We start from the raw sequence: 19,469 nt of genomic DNA, 5'->3' as shown, positions 1-19,469 counted from the left end.
TTACTCCTTTCTAGCAGACAATCATTAAAGTACAATTACAGGCCATGTGGGTGTTATCTAAACTTGTCCTGAGCTTTGCTCTCATAATAAGCACCCCACTGAGGTAGAGGAATATTGTTATCCCCACTTTTACCACCTGGGAACCACAGCAGAGGACATAGTATTGTTTGGCTTATGCCTTGAAGCATGAAGGTTAATGTTGCATGCACTCACACATGCATACTCTAATTAAAGAAAATTATCTTATCCAACCTAATTGTGTGGGTGTTCTCGTTTTCTACAGAAAAGAGGCGAAGTACTTCCCCAATGGAAATAATTGTTTGTCCAAATTGGAAGCAATGCAGTGCGATAGAATTGCGGTGTAAAGTTTTGTCTTACATTTCTGATATCACAAGCCCTTCGTAATTCCTTTACTGCTGTTAGTCATGATATCTACATCCTTTGATGCCTGCAAGGCTGTTCTCTCCGTTTCTTACAGCAGTCCCTACATGTTGGGTATGTTAGAACTGTGTTTTTCTTCTTTATAATGATTGGACTGTGTTTCTTTCCCCAGGTGTATTGGTTGTAGCTGCTTTGGTCTAAGGACATAGGCAAACAAGGTTCTTTGGCTTCATTAGCCTGACAAAAGGTGTTTGTACCTGAAAGGTTGCAAAGAAGAATTTTTTCCAGCTATTTCAGTGGGTCTAATAAAAGATATTGGATTTACCCAAGGGACCTTACCTTTCTTTCTCCGGACACTATAAGATGACAAAAGCTACTATGAGACGCAGCATTTTAGCACTAGTTCATTCTAGTGTCCTACTTGATTACAGTGTACCAGGAAACGTAGCAAATGCTCAAAGCAATTGTTTCTGTTAGTGGAATTTTAAAAGTACGAAGAGAAGTCTTGATCTGTGGAGACAGTACAATAATTCACACTGACATATTTCCCCCATTTGCCACAGGGCAAATGGGAGCTACTAATGTTCCTGTCCAAAACCTTTTTTTAGAGCTGAAAGCAGACACTGGTGATCAGAACAATGGATTGAAATTATATGTAGAAATTCAGAATACCCTGCAGCCACCAAAAGGGGAAAAAAGATTCCAAAAATGTAGCATCAGATCAATACAGCTATTTAAAAAAAAAAATAGAGCCACATTTGCAACAAATATAAGGATTCAAAGGCAAGTTCCTGTGACAGGTTTTTTTTTTTTTCTGAAGGGGAAGGAGAGCTAGGGGGCAGATAGCGCTGGCTGTAAAACACATTGACTGAATAGCGCAGAACTGAGATGAATTGATTCTAACAAAGGAGTATGGAGTCTCCTCTGTGTTAACTTTGTGCCCAGCAGTGTGTAGTCAGTGCCCAGAGGAGCCAGTTGTTCCACGGGTGTACGCACCAGGAATATTTCCTGTCCATTGTGGTATTTTACCTCCAGCTTTGCTGGACCCAATTTTATCTTTCCTCCTAGCAGTACAAATGATGTCTGTATCAGCATGGCATTTAACTTTGGAAGTTTTAAGAAATGAGTAATTGAAAAATGTTCAGTGAGAAATATGGTTTTCTGTAAAATGTGTCCAACTTAGAGCAATTTAACTCAATTAGTACTGTAAAAACTGCCTTGGAAATGTGATTTATGCATGAATACTTTATAATTTTGTTGGTTAGGTGTTTGGGAAATAATAGACAATTACTTTTTAACAGTGTGTGATTACATGGGAAGCCCAGAGAGAATAATTATTGTGAGAAGTAATACTTACAAATGACCAAAAATACCTCTGTTCTGCGAGAAGTGTGCTGGTCCTCTGTAATAGAACTGTGTGTAGATTAGAAAATATGTCCTGGTTAATTTTCTGTGAAGCAAATGATTTATTCATATTTTCCCTTTTTCAATTCTTTAAAGAAGCCAGAGACTAGGTTTCACACCAGACTTGGGTCATAAATGAAATGAGTTAGATGACCTCGGCCTAGTTCCTCACAGACATCTGTCCACATCACAAAACCTTATAGATTTTAGTACAATTGGAAATTTTTGTTTGGGAGAGGTTCAAGACTAGATTGAGAATGCTTGGCTCCAGATCTAGTTTTATGACCACAAAAAATCCTCCCTCCTCTTCCAACCACTAAAAATTAAGAGGGAAGTTATGAATTAAACATAAAAGGTAAAAGGATCAAGCTACTCTGTTTGAGCAGAATCATTTTTTCTTATACCAACTATTTATTATCTCCGTGAATTATTGCTCAGTCCTCGCCTGTTATAGTTCTTTCTGCTATAGCTTGCTCTGTAATGGTAATCATGTAGGTGCAGCCTCTGGGAAAGACATAAACTTTAACCTTTCTGGGTCATGGGTCTCAGAAGCCACTTTAGTTAGTGATCAGCACAGTACAATCATATTCAAACTGTTTCTCTTCATTTCCACATCTCCTTCTTCATTGCAGGAAAAGCTAATATAGTCATCTCTCTGCTTGCTATATATACCATACACTTATCACTATAGTTAGGAGCCTGTACTATTTACCAGGTAAGTGTCAACATTTCACATATCAGTAAGGTAAGTCACATCAGTAATGTAGCTTGTATTGTTCACATTATAGTAATACATATCAAATAATCGAATCAACATCAAGCCTATTCCCAGTCACACTTGCATTTTCTTTTTGGGCACATATGTCTGTTTGCTGAACTTTGCTTTTCCCACAGTGCCGTACAAGCATGCACTGTGATCACACACTTTGGTACCTAAACTCATACAAATTAACAAACTGATTCTCAAATCAGTAAGTGTTCAGTGCTTCTGGATTTCAGCATACACAGGGCCAGGAGAATTTGAAACAGAAAAGGAGCAGTTTTAGGCTAATAGCTAATGAGACTTTAGAAGTTGTCTAGAACAAGCTGCTTAAAATTAAATCTTTGCTCATTATCTTTGCAAATTAGATCTTTGTTAGATTGCATTGGTGGTGTTAATTTTAACTGCTTAATAATTTATTTTTGGGATCTTGCATACAGATTTCAAGTGGATGCATTGATATAAATAACAGTTTTCACAGAACGCCTAGGAGAAGTATTGCTTTTCTTTTTTTATGCAATGTGCATTTCAAAGGAAATCAGGTTTTTAGTGATGAAGTAAATGAGAGAAGGGCAAAGAGTAAGTGAGCTAGCATGGTGTGGTGGCTGCACCTGTCCACAGAAGCGAAAAGCAATCCCTAGTTTTAGTCTTAAAAACTATAATCATTTTTAAAATTCATTGTAAATCTTTGTTTCTAGCAGGCCAAACCTTTACTGCATTTTGAATACTAGATTTCAATCCTGGCATTTGGTTCTTGGGAGAGCTCTCTCTACTCTAGGCAGAAAACTATTATAAGAAACTCTTGTTTGGAACACTTTCAGCTTGCAGCACTTCACACAAAACCTCACATCCATGTACATACAATAGCTATTTTAGGTGTTCATGTTAGCAAAGGTTAGTTTTAAGGACTGGTAAAACACCTGGGCTACAGCCAGATGAGTGCGGGTGTGTGGTATGTGGCACCGCAGACCCACCTGCACCACCACACACCGCACATGCAGCTTTCCCTGCACTGCTACCTTGAAGTGGTGGGGAGAGGGGGGTTGACCCCAGGAGATCCTGGGTCCAAAAAAAATCATGCCAAAGAAAGGTGGAGTGACACACGTGGCAGCAGTGTGCATTGCCCAAAACCAGAGCCTGGTGGGCCAGAGCCACACTCGGGCTGCTGGCCAGGTTCCCAACTGCAGGAGTGCCATGGTTGCAGCTCCCTGAAGCCCCCAGGACCCCAGTAAGGCTGCTGGGGCCAGCAGTTCCTGGCACCCCACCTCCCCTACCTCACCCAGGATAACCCGCCAGAGGACACATGGCACAGGCGTTCCCTGAGGACAAGTAGCAACAACACAAGGTGCATCGCTGCTACTTGTCCCCAGGGAAATAAATGTCTGCGCTCATGTGGACGTGGGCCTGGAGCCAGGTTTAGATCTCTCAGAAGTAATAAACTCTGCCATGGGTTTGTGGCACTTGTGCATATCCCAACCGCAAGCACTGCAGCGCAAACTGGTCTGCAAGCCTCTGAGGTTCATTCATGCAGTGTCTGTCCCACCTGCTACTACTAAGATTGGGCATCAGGGGATAGCTGTTTCAAGGTTCTGGAGAGGCGTTAATGCAAGAAACTAGTCCTGTCAAATGCTGCATTGCTGTGTTGATGGTCTGAGTCAGGGTAAAGGACAAGTGCTCCACAGATAGTTTAATGAAAGCAATATCCCAGCAACAGTTTCTTCCTTAAATATACAAAGGTCCTGAGAAAGCTTATCCAATAATAAATTTAAGATTAAGTAATACTTCTTATCTTAATGGCAGCACTGATATGCTTCATTCACTGGTTTATTGTGTAATGTGGTATACTACAGAGTGTTTGGCAATACATACAAAGTTTATTCATAGTAAATCTATTAGTATCAGTGATCTCTTATACAAAGGAGTTATTTTCAGGGTGGCAGGAGCAGGCCCTGTTTTTTGTATAGACTGCAACTGATTTAGCTCTTTTGTTGCCTTATTCAGCAACTGAAAGCTGTTTTATCAATGTATGTAGAAGACATAGAGGTAAAGTACCAGGTTGTAAATTGCTTTTTAGTTTTTAATCGCATCTTAGAGACCTTGTATAGCAATAAGCATTTCTCATAGCATCCTTTTCAGCATTTGAGACTGAACCCGGGAGGGTCAGTAGATAAAGTTGCACGTGCTTCTCCTTTTATTTACTCCTATCTAAGAAAAATTACAAAAGGACAGACCGTCTGGGACAGCGTCTGATCTTATAGTATTTAATTTTTGAGATTAATAAGCACTTGGGATGGGGAGGTGCATAAGATAATCATGTATATTATGTTATATGTGCATACACATAAACGATAACGTTTTTAGGCTGTCTTGTATCTATGATATTGTAATTCTTGTATTCTTTTTATTCTGAAGTCATCAAACATAGCTCACCATTGTTGTGGAATTCTCCAGATGAAGCACCTTCCATGAGTTATAACTGTCTACTCAACTCTTACCAGTGCCCACTTGTTTTGCTTTGCTCTGAATTGGTGGTGGCAGGGAGGCAGTTCTGGAAGAGGTTTGGGGCAGAGGGGCAGTTGACCCAGGGGCTCGTTTTTATTATATATTATGTTTTCTCTTCTTTGATAAATGCGTAGTTTTAAGAAGAGTTAAGAAGCACTTAAATATGAATCAGTAAGCACAAACAGATTTAGTAGTCATTATTTCTACTGCAGCTTACTAAATACGTGAAATAATTGTTTCTGGATGGGTTTTACTGTTGTTTTAAATAATTAAAACACGATCATGTCACCATGCCTGATGTATTACCTACCAACATATACATCACTCATGCATCTACTGCAACCTTTGAATTATTAAAGGTAGCTGTAAAATTATAGCCCATATTCTGAATCCATAGGCCCTGAGGCTGTAATTTAATCAGATTTAAATACAGGGTTGGGTTTGATCAATCAGTGCTTGAAAGGGAAGAGAGGCCACCAAAAAGAAGGCTGCATGTTTCAGGAAGTGGTCGGTGATTCATGAAAGGTCACCTTTGACTCAGTGCTGATCCATTTCCTCAGCCTGATGTTAGGGGGCACTGTCAGGCTGGAAATGTTATCTCAGACTGGGCACTATGTTGCTAGGAGATGATCGCTTTGAAAAGAGACAAAACATAAAGATTCTGATCCTCTGCAGTCAATAAAAATCCAAACTTTTTTTTTTTTTTTTACAAAGTGGAGGAATTCACCTCAGTATCATATGTAGAAGTATTTCATATAGTATGGTATTTTCCTGAGGTCAGACTGATCCAGCATATCAGCTGGATATGTGTGGTTTTGCTGTTATTTCCAAAAATGCAGCTGGCAGTTCTGCCCTTGAGAAGTAAATTATAAAGCTTTCTGTTAGTCTGAGATGAAATGTTCAATACACGTCTCTTACACAGTGGACATGTCTACACGAGACGTTTACTGCAGAGTCGACTAATTAGCTCTGCAGTAGTGTCTTGTGTCTACCTGTGCGGCCCCATTAGGCCACTGGAAGCTAATTAACTCTTTTGCAGCAGGATAGTACTTGTAAATACTAGAACCTAGTATACTAGAATACTAGTTTTTTACTCCACAGCAGTGCATGTATAGATGCTGACATGGTTGGTAGGGGCACAAGGTGCTTCAGTGCAGGGGCTGCCTGTCAGCTAGCCCCACACTGCAGCACCCTTGTGTTCCAGCCAGCCTCTCTGCAGCAGGTTGGAGCAGCCCCAGGCTAATAGGCTGACTCGCCCAGGTCAGAGCAGTTGGCAGGCCCAGCTCAATGGGCTGTGGCCCTGGGCACGTGTGTACATGATGTCTGGGTGCAATGAACTCTGGCACAATAAGCTCCAGAGTTTATTTCTCAGCATTACTATGCATGTGTGGACATGTCCAGTAAGCTGTTATTGTGCCATTATTTCATGGACTCAGTTTTGTTATGCTTGATTATTTTTCTAGCGTTCCTCCATTCTTTTCATGCATAATCATCAAATGAGCAAGTACAGACTTCCTCACATTTCTGAGCCAATGATCCTTGGTTCTAACGTAAGAGACTACTTCCACGAGTGGTATGATAATGCATTGTCCAGGCAAATTCAGAAGCATCCCAAGCTTACTATAACTTGATCTGCTTCTGTCTCCAGGCACTTGAATTTGACCAAAGCAGGTTACCTTAGGAAAAGGCAAAATGAGTCTGAGTTTCATAGATTTCATAGACATAGTTGATGTAAGGGAATGTAAGTTATGCTGATGTTACACATTGCTTCTGAATTTAGCTAGTAACATCTACTGACTTCTTAACCACTGTTAAATCTGCAAGTGAATTTATGGTAGGATTGGGATTGGAAAGTTGTTGTGGTCATGATGGGCCAGGAAGGGTCCAAGAGACAAGGATTTTTTCATGATATGTTTTCTTGGACCAGCTGTATAGTTAGCTTTCAAGCATTAAGTACCCTTCCTCAGGTCTGTGATCCATACATTCCAAATTAACTTACAGACATATCTCAGTAATGTCTTTTCATGAGGTTACTTACTCAGTTCACATGGGCCACTCACTAGATCAGGAGTTGGCAGTGTTTTGGGTAGAGTGTCAGAAACACCCGCAACTTCAACTTGAAAAATGTTGGGATGCCAGGGGCAGACGGTGGGGGAGCTGCAAGGGGCCTGATCCTTTTTGTGGCAGGCAGCCCCAGCTCCTTCCCTGCCATCTGCCGGAGGTACATGTGCCAAGCAAAATGCCTTTGAGTGCCATGCTCTGGCACCCATGCCGGGGGTTGCCTACCCCTGTATTAGACTGTAACAGTTCGTAAACAACCACTGTGAGCAAACTTCAAACAGGAAGTGGCTTCTAGAGTCATTATAGCCAATTACAAACTTGATACAATCTGTTTAATGTTTTCAAGTGGGATTTCTTTCTTTCCTGGTCTTAGTAATCATTTTACTTTCTATTCTAGGTGTGTATAGAAGGCAGCATCACAAGAACAAATGTTTTAGATGATCATTTAAAAAACAAAAGAAACCTTGAAAATGAATCAGTATGTTCCTGACCCTGTCAATTTTATTTGATCACTTTTATTGTCCATTTTATTTGAATATTACTCCACTATTAGTCCTGTTCATTTTATACTTGAAGTAGTTTAATACTTAACACAAGCGTGCCAGAATCTAGCCCCATACAACTAAACCCTCAATAGGCTCGTATTAAAACTGTTTTATTGAAGTATTTTCCATCTTTATGTCTTATCCAGTTTTCTAATTCCGTTATTCTTGCCAAATATCCACTTGATATTGGTTTGATGGTCATGCTGACATGACTAAGGAAGCAACCTGTACATATTTTTCCTTTATTGTTTGATTTTGGTTCTTGGAGGGGCATACTGGCACCCACGGCCTCAGTGTTCTGCCTTTGCAGCTGATAGATTTGAACAAGCGCTGTTGTCTAAGACAGAAGAGGGAGAAAAGATGTTCTCTCAATGGTAGAAACTTCCTAGGAAACACTGGAGTACAGATACCTTGTGGTCTTTTAGATCCATAGGCTGCTTCACCTCTGGGCACAGGTAACGTTGGAAGTACTGCTTCTCATCTGTGCCAGGTCTTAAAAAAGCATTGCCAGCCCAGAAGGGACTGAGCCATATGAGGCAGGCTTCAGCTGTATCTTTGGGTCTGGACTTGTTCCACTATGAACAGATGGGTAATGGATGTCATCCAGGCCTGGAACTCTATAATTTTCTTCTCCCATCCAGCCATACTCTCTCATTCTCTTTGTCCACAAGCCTTCCTGGGGATGGTTCTTTTTGACTGAGTCTATAATAATCTCAGCCAATAGGAGAGTTTAATTAGGGAATTAATTCCTCTTACTCCATAGGAACCAAGAAATATAGATGATTTAACTGTAAATTCACCCTGTGTTTTTAAACCCTTTTGCAAAGAGGGGAAGATCTTGGGTGGAGACCCTTAATGATGCAGCTAATATCACATCAGGGAATTTTGAATTCACTGATTTTAATGAAGCATAACTCTGCTCTTCCGTTCATCTGGCACAGCGCAAGTTTTCGAATTCTGCATAGCCATTATTATTTACAGCGTAGTCTCCAGGGTGTGTACTAATCTTAGACATAGTCATTGCATCTTTGAAAAGGGAGTGAACCCACATTTTCTTTACGTTCATATTTGTTTTACTCTTTCGAGACCTCTGAACTTCATCAAATGAAATTTTAATCTGCTTCTTTAATTCTGTAGTTAGCCAGAGTCCATCTGTTTTATCTGGACCTCATATTGGCTTTTCTTACAGCTAGCATGTCTTGCTGAAGAATTCATGGATCTCTTAATTGTTCCTCAGTTTTTTTCTCCTTAGAAATTCATCTTTAGAATCTCTCAAAGTCTGTCCTAAGGGGCTTTTCTTTTTCGTAGGAACCAGAAAGCTTAACTTCCATGGAGGAAGGAGGTTTCACAAAAAAGGAAGTTATCCTCTGTTCTTTATTTGCCATTATTTACATGGGAAAACTCTTAATTTCTTGAGTATAGGAAGAAGCCATCAAGTTCCACTGGGCTTATGTGAGCGATAAGAAAATCTCAAGAAAGCAGTTTTGGCTTATTGAAGAAAGCCATGATTTAGTTTTTAAAGGGGAATTGCTATACATAATATCATTAAATTTTGCAACTGAAAAAACATTAATCACATTTCACCATGTGTACTGTTAGTTTACTTCTGCATTCCTTGTAGGTCAAACGATGAACTCAGATAAACAGATTGTTCAGTTTAATTTTTAATAATAAGCTGTTTTGTTTTATATGTCCCTGCATTAGCACATTTTTCCAGTGTCTGGAGGAACAGTATTATGGAAATGTTAAATCCAAACAAAAATATTTTTCTTGACCTTTTTTTTCCAAAATGTATTTCATGAAAACATTAAAGCTACAATTTAAAGGCCTGCTTTGTCCAACAGTTCCTTTTACTCTTGGAAGAACTACTTATGAGACACGCCAATGGGATTTCCCAGATTATCTGTAAAATTTATGATATTTCATTGAAAAACTAATATTAAACTTTATGATTTCAGAATTTTTATGAATGTCTTAAAATTGCAGAAACTTTAGAATCATTGCATTTAATACTCATATGAACAGTTCAAGTTTTACAGCTCAGCAAAGAAAAAAGCATGTGTGAAAAGGTCCAGCAATGATACTTGCAGCAGACTGAGGAAAGCTGTAACAAAGGGAAATCGTTTCTGAAATAAATATCATTGCAAATACCAACAACACTTTAGAACCCCTTTCTTTACTTTAAAAATCACAGGATGTATGGATGAGTCACAAACTACAGCATATGAAATGTCTTTCTTCAACTACTTTCTGAAAAAATGCATCTGCTGACTATACAGAACCCTAATGCAACTAATTTGAGACTGCCTCAAGGTCATGCCCTTTTGATTAGATGTTCTGCAGGTAACAAACCTAGTGCTTAATTCAGATCTGCAGCTGTTAACCGATAGAAATCTTTTAAACAATATATGGCCTCCTTACATCATACGCGAGAAAAGCCGATTCCAAAGGAACCCTCAAACTTGGGCACGTGGTCTGGAAAAATCCAGTATCGCCAATGTTGAGACATAGTTAAACACTCTAGGAGGTAACGCTTGAATTAAACAAACATTGGAGAAATTAGACAATGCCGTATAGGAATTATCAGAATGCAGTACAGGGAGGTATTATTGTAGTTGTTATTGATTTCAGAGGAAATGTTACATTTTTGTAATCATTTCTCTTTTTCAGCAAATGTATAAATAATTGTCTGAGAGTCTGAAATATAGCTGACGTGTCAGTAACCCCGAGGAAAGGATAGTGAGAGTATGGAAGGTAAATGGGGGTTGCAGATTTAACTGGACCCGCTCAGTTTGCTCTTGGCTTCTCTCATATTCCAAAAAATATATATTCTTCTTGTCATAGTCCCAAACTAGAGCACTGAAGGCAGTACAGGGGAGAGAGGAGAAGAAAACACTGAAGGCTAGGTGAAAAGGAGTTTGACTTTCCCAAACAGAAACGACATTATTTCCCGTGGAGATAGTCCAAGCCCCATTCTCTTCAGTTGTTTTGTTTCTCCTTTCCTTCTCTCCTGGGGGTTTCAGTGTCCTAGGCATCAGGCTAGATTCCCTTCTTCAGCTTGGGGGTGGAAAGGATGAGAGGAGGGCTTAAAAAAATACAAACTAAAGGCTTAGGCAAAGTGCGTCTGATCTGATATTTATACAAGCTCTTAGGAAATAAGAAAACAGCATTATTTTTAAGTAAGAAAAAGCTCTAAAAACCTTAAAAGTGCATGGGGATTGTTTATTTCATCAGAGATGAATTGATGCATCACTGGCACCTAACAAAACAGTGGCTATTTAATATTAATTTTTGACATGCGTCTATAAAATGTAGCCCCTCAGTAGTTATCATGCATCTCTTGAAAGCCGGCGCTGCCATGCCTAAGGATCTGGCCTTTAATGTTGTCTCAGGAAGTACAAAATTTTGCACTGTGGAAACTTATGCAGGAAAAAAAGATAGCATTATCTGAGCAGGTATGGATTGCTAACCTGCCTACACACAGAAAAGAGCAAGCATGAGAGTCCCCTCCTGAAGCGGTGTAGAGCATACCAAACTGCAGTATTAATAACCTCCTGTTATTGAATACTCCATCTGTTCGCCAAGCCAACTTATCCTCACTTAGATCACTCCCCCGTCATAATATTTTGTACCACACTCCCCTCCCTCCATGAAACAACAGTTCCACTTTAGAACAACATTTATCCAGTCATGTAACCCCACTGACGCTGTTATCTCATTTCACTCGTAAAAATCCATTATTGAATTTTAATTGTTATTATCAGATTTGATTGTGCTATTAAATATTCCTCACTTTAGTTTCAAGTCCATATTGCCAATCAGAAAGGCTCCGGTGACATAAATATTCTATACCTGTCTGCCAGTTCCTTCTGGTATTGTTACATTGCACTTAATGTACCATGGCTTTAATGTTACAACAACCATTATTTTCTTTCTTACTATGGCTGTTATTTGATACGTATCTTTATTTGCCTCAATGTTCTCATTGTTCCATTCTTTGTTCATATATAAATGTCATTAAAATAGCTGCAAGTACAAAATGGTAGGGATCAAACTGGCTTGGGGAATGCATATGAGCCATTTTCTCCTGGCCCTTGCTGGCACCCTGCACAAATGCAGGGGGAAAGCTATAAAGTAAGAATCTATCTGAATTTTTTCCAGAAGTCTTTTCTTGACTACAGAGCCCCCTGAGTTAGGAGCCCACTGGGGAAATCCAAAGTGCCAGGGAGCTGAGACTGAGCTGCGGAGGGCTGCTGTGGAAACCCAGAATCTTTCACTTGTGGCCAGGGGAGACTGGTGTCTCCTGAGTCTGGGGGGCCACAATTTGTTGGCGGATGGGGCAGGGGGGCAGACCAAAAGCTCCATATCCACTCCTATACTTCTGTGCTGTGGTTTAGTACCCCCCTCCCCAAATTCACTGTCGGTCCACACAGCAATAAAAGCTGCCCTGTCCTGAGCAGTGCCAAGTTGGGGGCCAGTCTGGGGGGGGGGGCGGCAGGTGCCCCACCTACCGGTTGCCTGTGCTTGTGGCCACAATGGTTTCCTGGGATCCTGGATCACAATGTGGTCATCAGACTGGATGTGTCACTATACCCAGCTAAAGTGAATTACTTGTGAAACCTATCTAATAGGTGCTTCTGAAATGCCTATTTCTGTAGTATTTACCTGTCATGCAACAATTCTGAAGCACAGAACATGCCTACAAAGGGTTATAATCTTACTGTCTGTCCCTTTCCGGTAGGGTTTTTAAATTGCTTAGGAACCTAACATTTAAAGGTGCAGTTATTATAATTATCTCTAATCATCCTACCAACCTATCAAATCACAGAGGAGAAAGCAGTGCAACTTTGATTAATTTAGAGCTGACATGGAATATATGGCTGGCAAAGATAAATGTTCAACAAATTCACTTCCTCTTAATAACAAGACCAAGAATACTCTGTGTTGAAAGCCAGAAGCTACATGTAAGTAACACTTCCCTGGATAATTAAGGGGCCAGTCTTGCTTCCAGTGGGGTCTAGAGGAGCTTTTGTAATGTGACTTTCATAAGAGCAGAAGCAGGCCCTGAATTACAAGTGCACACATACAAACTAAATTTGTTATATTTTCATCTAATCAAATCTTGGTATTTTTCTTCTCGTGCCCTTAGAATGTAGGTTGTTACTTTAAATCAGTGTAATCTACAGTTGTGTGTGTGTACACACTTCTCACCAGAAGGGAACTGAATTCTCAAGCCTGTGTTTCCAGTGCAGCGCTGCAGAGACAAACCTGGTGTTTTATTTTTGGAAAGAGATGACAGGGTCACTTTTCATTTGCCACGCTGCACTGTAAGAAAAATCTTTCCATTCCAAGCACTGGTTTCTGTTTGAAGCATTAAGCATTCCAAAATCTGTTCTAAACTGACAGGGCAATTAAAGTTTGTAAAATGATTAAAATAATAAATCCTCCCCTCTGACTTGCACACAGGAAAAAAAGGGAAAAGATTCCAGAAATGATAATAGCTATTTATGATTCAAATAGACCCACAGTTACAGCTTTGGTCCAAGCAAATCATTAGGCCTTGAAGTGCACGGCCATTATGTGAGTTAATTGTATTCTTCATAGATCCCTTCCACATACAGTTTAGTGTGTACTGCATTATGCAAGTCAGCTGACCCAGCCTGGCAGTAGATCTCGACAAAATCTTTAGCTTTCCATCCTCCTCCTAAGCTGCTTTTTGAGGAAAAGAATTTACTTATCTCACCTCTTTTAGATATATTTTAATAATGAATTCTTCCTGATTGTAGCTGCAAGAATACATGATTCATATATTTGCCTGTTTTAATTTTGAATGTATTATTGTATCTGTTTTCTTCTAACTTTCATTCATAATTAACAATGGAGGGAAAAAACAAACTCACTGTTTTTTGGGGTTTTTTTTTCCCTAAAATATACATTTAATTTGTTTATGATATAAAATATTGGAGATTTTGGGGGGAATATTTCTCTCTTTTTTTTTGGAATAAACGTGCGGCTTTATCAAAAGCATCAGTCTTTAAACATGCTTTTATCTCATTTGGAGGCTGGAACCTCGGCAAGTTTGATCTACCAAAGGTTTTACTTGATTATTTTATCTCGTGTGCATTGTGGCTCTCTGACTGCCCCCCACTGACATGAGTGAGGGGTTTGACAGCCTCAAGACAAGTGCCTTCTCAGAAATCTTTGCAGGCATCTTGTGCTTACATACTGTATCGTAGGTCTCGATAACTTCTGCTGTCATTATCATGATGGACAGAGCTGGTAGTGCTACAACTCTTCAGGTCAGCTGACAGTTCCCATTATTAATACCCTGGTAACAGCTATAACTTTCTTAACTTGAATCACTTGGGCAGAAATTTCCCGTAATGGGTATCTCTCAGGCAAAAATGGACTGGGAAGTTGGCAGAGAAACTGGTACTGTGAGCTGATAGGTGGACTTATGACTACCTTGGCAAGCAGACTGGAACTGAGAGAGAGTGGAAAGGAGGAAGCTGGTGAAGGAGACTGGAAGTGAAACACGAATCCTAAGGAGTGGAGAATGAGGGGAGAAATGAGAGTGGCACAGATAGTGAAGGGTGGAGAATGGACAAGACTGAGATGGGGGCAGAAAGGGTGACACTTGCACGGGATGGGCAGTAGTATCTGTTTCATCCACAGTGCATTTCCCTGTAGAGGGTGGAGTATATTTCTAACTCACTACTCCTCTGCTGTCAGAAAACTTCAGTGAAACCTGTTAGGAAAATATCCTACCCCTTTCTTGTGCTAGTCCACATAGAGGATGACATCCCACTACTGCCATCACTTTCTTTTTTCATTAGTTTAAATGGTGAAAGTCTGAGTAAAGGTTCCAGCCCTGCTGATGAGCCACAGGGTGTTAATCTGATGCCACATGCTGTAATGGTTGGGCTTTTTTTCAGTTTTGTTTTTCATCAACCTAGGAAATTGCACACCCAGTTATCTAAGTTAGAAGAGTATTATTAAGATTCCAAAGTCAAGTGCTCCAAAGATAGGAAATGCCAGAATTAAAGCTGTCTGCGCAACCCTAATTCCGCCTTTTGTGTATGCACTATGAGACAGTCTTTAATTACTTGATTACTTAGTTTTTTTCCCCCCATAAGACTATGCTTGAAGTGCACAAGAAGGATCATGCTTCAAGGATGAATCAGGATTGTATGTTGAAAGGAACTGTAGGATTCTGCTCCATTTGTTGAAGTAGAAAGGTATATACTTGAATACATAAAGCAGGGGTTGGCAGTCTATGGTACATGGGCCAAATCCAATTGAGAAGTGCTTGGAACTGGCCTACAGTAGCATGGAAGAGTGTTGGTGAGCAGTTGGTTCAGCACATCTTCCACCTTTGCCCTGCAGTGTGCCACTGATGTGCCATCGTACATACTCTACTGCACATGCCACGCTGTGCAGCCCTCCCCACTGTTATTGGGCAGGGGGATTAGTGATGCATGATGTGGGTGGCAGCAGGCAGCCTGGAACTGGCCACTGTGGAAGGGGCTGCTAGAAGGGCAGCCCCCCAATGGCCAGGTTGCAATTGATGGCCTACTGCTCTGAAAGGTGGAAGATAGTCTCGTGGTCAAGGCAGTTGAATGACTCCTGTCAAGCCACTTAAACTTTTCATAGGTGACCACAAATTGCCCATTCCTTATTTTCTGCTTGCCTGACCTAAGACACTAGAGCCCGATTTGTGCAATTTCTGAGTGTCCACAGTAATGGGACCTCTGTAAAGTAATGGGAGTCATACTTTCAACATATACACAGCTGCATAACACTCACTACTCAGAAGAATCAGGAATTGGGGCCTCAAACTGAGCACCCGAAATTGGTGTGTATTGTTTACTTTGTCTGTACTTTATTCCCTGTTTGTGAGATGAAGTTCTCAGAGGGGGGTGAAATAATCTTCAGTCCTATTAGCGAAACACTCTCACATCACCATGATGAACACCATAGAAAGGCTCCTGAGGTAAATAATAATGATGTAATTAGAGCAGCGCTTGAAAGGTATGCAGTAAATAAGACCTGAGGCCATGCATCGAACATCTTGAGCACTGAGTGAGCCAGGGGCCCGCTGGGAAAAAAAACATGTGGTTGTATAATTAAAGACTGTCCCATAATGCATGCGTATGAGGGGGCAGCGACAACCTTTGTTTGCTTTTCTTAACTTCTGAGTGCTTGACCAGAACCTTATCTATAGGTTTTTTTGTTTCTTTTGGGGGGTTGTGTGTTTTTTGCATATAATCCAGGGGTTCTCAAACTGTGGGTTGTGTTCCTCTAGTGAGTCGTGAGCAACTTAAAAGGGGGTCACAAACTTCCTTAAAAGGGGGCTGCAAACTACCTCCCGGCGTTACTTGGGAAAGCCCCAGGGAGTACTCGGCAGCAACACGGAGAAGCGAGGGGCAGGGCCGCCACCACCATCCAGCACTTTGCACCGCCTCCACTTCCGCATGCCCCCAGTGCTTCCTGTTTGGCCACTGCGCTCCACATGGGCTTGAGGGGGACCCCTTCTCCTCCTACGCTTGTCAGACGGCTGCCAGCAGACTCCCTGCTTCTCGACCAGCTGCTGGGGTACACCAATCAAAAAAGGTTGAAAACCCCTGGCTTTAATCAATAGCTTTAATCGGGGGGGAGGGGGGTCACGTGAATGTATATATTATTTTACAAGGTCGCAGTATCACGAAGTTTGAGAGCCCCAAAATGTACCTGGTCAGTTCCAGGGCAGGACTCTCCCTGTCCTCTTGGCCAGGGCTGGACCTAGACTCTCGTGGCTTCTTCTGAGCTGGATGTGGCAGTCGTCGCAGAAGTTAATGCAGCTGTCACTCACCCCACCACCAACGTGGATTGCCACTAGGGCTCTGTGCCCCAGATTTTGGTGGCATGTCCTGACTCCAAATTCCTGGCCCCTCTATGATCCCCGCAGGCCACGTGACATGCCACTGTGAGCCAGGGTCAGCCCACAGGCCGTAAGTGTGATAGCCCTGTGGTGTGTTTATATGCATTTTAATAACCTTTCATTGCTCACTTATTCCAGGTTGGATGTTAAAGGCAGAGAAGTTTTCAGAGCCAGCAGATATTCTAGCTGCAACAAACAGTTTTACAAGCTAGACTCCACCTCTCCTGAACTTTTCTGAGAGGAGACAGAACCTTCCCCACATCCCCCAGTCAGATTCAGGATCCGTCTTTCCCTTGCCTGTGGCAACAATAGGTATCATGTTGCCCATTACTTGTAATTTAGCTTCTTCACACAGAGTTTACAGCATTTGAATGACTTTTGTTATTACTCCATGGCTCTGTGCAGAAAGGTAACTTAAATTCTGTGTCAATAATGGTTAATTTGCTTCTAGTGGAGAAGACCCCTATAGCATGTAACCACTACGTCTTCTCATGCTGTTCAGATATCAGCAAGACTGGATTATGTGCAACATCATTGCTCTGTCCATGGTTAATGCTGACAATTTTGGTAAGCTGTGGGAGCCATTGTCTTTCCCATTGTTGAATGGGGGTAGGGGTTGAATCCATAGGAAACGGGACGTTTGGGACCAGTTAGAATAGTTCTGCGGTGACCGGGTAAGCAACAATAACATTAATAACTGAATGATTGCTGTTCAAAGTCTTTTCATTTGGGCTGTAAAGGGACACTGCCAATGTCAAAATCATGCTGCTGTCTGACATGTGGTGCATATGGTTTATACACTTAATACTTCTGATCCCTATAAATGAAAAGCATTAGAGAACGGAGTGGGGTTTTTAAAAATGTTTTTCAGGTTTATTTACTTTACATATAAACAGTTTCACCATTTTGCTTGTATAGTCAGCTTGCCTGTTTCTTTATTTTGTGTGCTTTTCACACAAGTAGCTGGAGAGAAAAACATTTTTTAAATAATAAAAATATTACAACCTCAAAAACTAGCAGGGGACTCGAGCAGGTTTGCTAACCAAAGCTATATTTTAATTTACTTTTAAACTATTGACTAGATCATAAGATAGAGATGGGAGAGTGGTCTGTTTAAAATGTCATTTGTTAGGTTGAGGTTTAGCAAGACAAAGCTAGAAAGGCAAGGGATCGCAAAGGATGTGGGTCAAAACCAACTTCCAGCTCCTGAAGTCAAGTCCAGTTAGTCGTTATGTAGGGTCTGAGCCATGGACCAGTGCAATTTAATAAAAAGAAAAAAATTAAAAACTACAGTGAACTTGTGGCCTTAATTGACTGCAGGCCCAATCCAGAGCTCAAATTTGTGGCTGAAGTCATTTCTTTCTTCTTTCACTTGGTTATTGGTCCCACTGACTTCAAGGCCAGTTGCTGGACTGAAAGGGAAGTGAGTTTGGACAGCTGTCACCTTGATCAACACAGAAGAGACTTTTATCCTCTGTGGATGAAGCACAAAGGAGGGCCAGCGACAGCACGCTGACCAGCGGGCATTATCGAATTAATGGAAATTAATGGGAACTTATTTGATGTTGAAGAATAGCAGGATTTGGATAGTCACATACATTTTGTTCCAAGGCTGCCTTCAGTTACACTGTAGGTATTCCCATATCAGTCAGCTAGCTCTTACTAGCTCAGCTGAAGAAAGCATTAGACCTTCACTCTTTTACAGTTTGAGCGATTAAAGAGGGCTCTGTAAACAAAGGTATAGTTATTTCTCTTATTTACAATTCACTTGGGGTCCCTTGGAAAAGGAGGTTTTTTTGTCATTAGCCTATAAGGCAAAAAAACCTGAACCAAATTGTAAAATAAACAGTAAGGATGTGTGCAGGCATTTGACTGGGGGAAATTTAAAAAAATAAGAAAAAAAAGAATGCATAATGCAATTGCACTATGAAACTTTTTACCTTGCTCAATTGCTGAAATAGGTATGTGGCTAACAGCTCAGTTGTTTGAAAATGGATAAGGCTAAATTACCCAATTTTACAACACTATGAAAGTAATTTTGGGTTTTTGGTCCGTTTTTTTTTCCCCCCTCCCACTCTCCCTTCCCCCGTTGAAACTGACAAAGTACGGTGCAGAATTGAGCTATTTCTGCTTTCTCCCTCCCGTTTCCTTTTCGTTGCTTTTCTGTGCCTGGAAACAAGAGATTAATTTTGTCTGCCCTACGCTCCGCCTGCATGCCTCTCCCACTTTCAGAGACAGCAGCACTAGGACTGTGTGTGTGAGTGTGTGAGTGAGTGTGTGTGTGAGTGAGTGTGTGTGTGTGTGTGTGTGTGTGTGTTACTTCAGGGGAAAATAGAAGTAGCCGCCATATGCTTAGGATTTTTTTAATATTTTCCTGAAGTTCTCATTATAAAGAGACTGGACATATATTTCAATGGGAAGTTCTCACTTACTAAACAAGGGCTTGCCTCTAGGTAATGATTTCACTGTCTATTTTGTTCAGTTTTCCTGTTTGAGATTGCTTTAAAGATACATCGATATATGTGTGTACATAAAGGCTTGTTCTGCTTCTTCCCTTCCCATCCCCCTCCTTTCGCTGCCTGCTTGCTTTGTGTGTGAGTGAGAGTGCATTTTTTTCCTGACTTGTTAGCTAATATATGGTTATTTCTAAATGAGAGGAGCTGATGGCCAGACATCATTATCTTTCAGACAACTTTGCCTAGCAACTGCCGGAATACAGGGATATTAAACAAATTTAACAGAAGACTTGCTGAAGCAGGGTTAAGGGACCTGAACTTGACTGCTACTCTAGTTCATTCTTTCTCAAAAAAAAAAAAAAAAAGAGAAACGTCTGCAAGTAAAATAGCTTTAAATCTGTATCCAGAATTTTAAGTCTTTAAAAAAAAAAAAAAAAAAA

General features: G+C 40.8%; 1 protein-coding gene across 8 annotated transcripts in view; it reads left to right on the top strand.

Annotated features, from left to right (window-relative positions):
- CTBP1 (C-terminal binding protein 1) overlaps positions 1-19,469 on the top strand; it is a 300,829-nt gene that overhangs the window by 181,683 nt on the left and 99,677 nt on the right. The window contains exon 1 of one of the 8 annotated variants that reach the window (XM_019552693.1): positions 18,829-19,026. The exons of 6 other annotated variants lie outside the window; for them this stretch is intronic. In XM_019552693.1, coding sequence (XP_019408238.1) covers positions 18,987-19,026 — 40 coding nt within the window. In that variant the 5' untranslated portion in view covers positions 18,829-18,986. Of the gene's footprint in view, positions 1-18,828; positions 19,027-19,469 lie in introns of those variants that run through there. One more of the 8 variants, XM_019552696.1, reaches the window with a different exon arrangement.

The sequence above is a fragment of the Crocodylus porosus genome, unplaced genomic scaffold (assembly GCF_001723895.1).
Source record: "Crocodylus porosus isolate Cpor-Errol unplaced genomic scaffold, CroPor_comp1, whole genome shotgun sequence".
NCBI classification, from domain to species: Eukaryota; Metazoa; Chordata; order Crocodylia; family Crocodylidae; genus Crocodylus; species Crocodylus porosus.
This window is presented reverse-complemented; position numbering and strand designations above follow the sequence as displayed.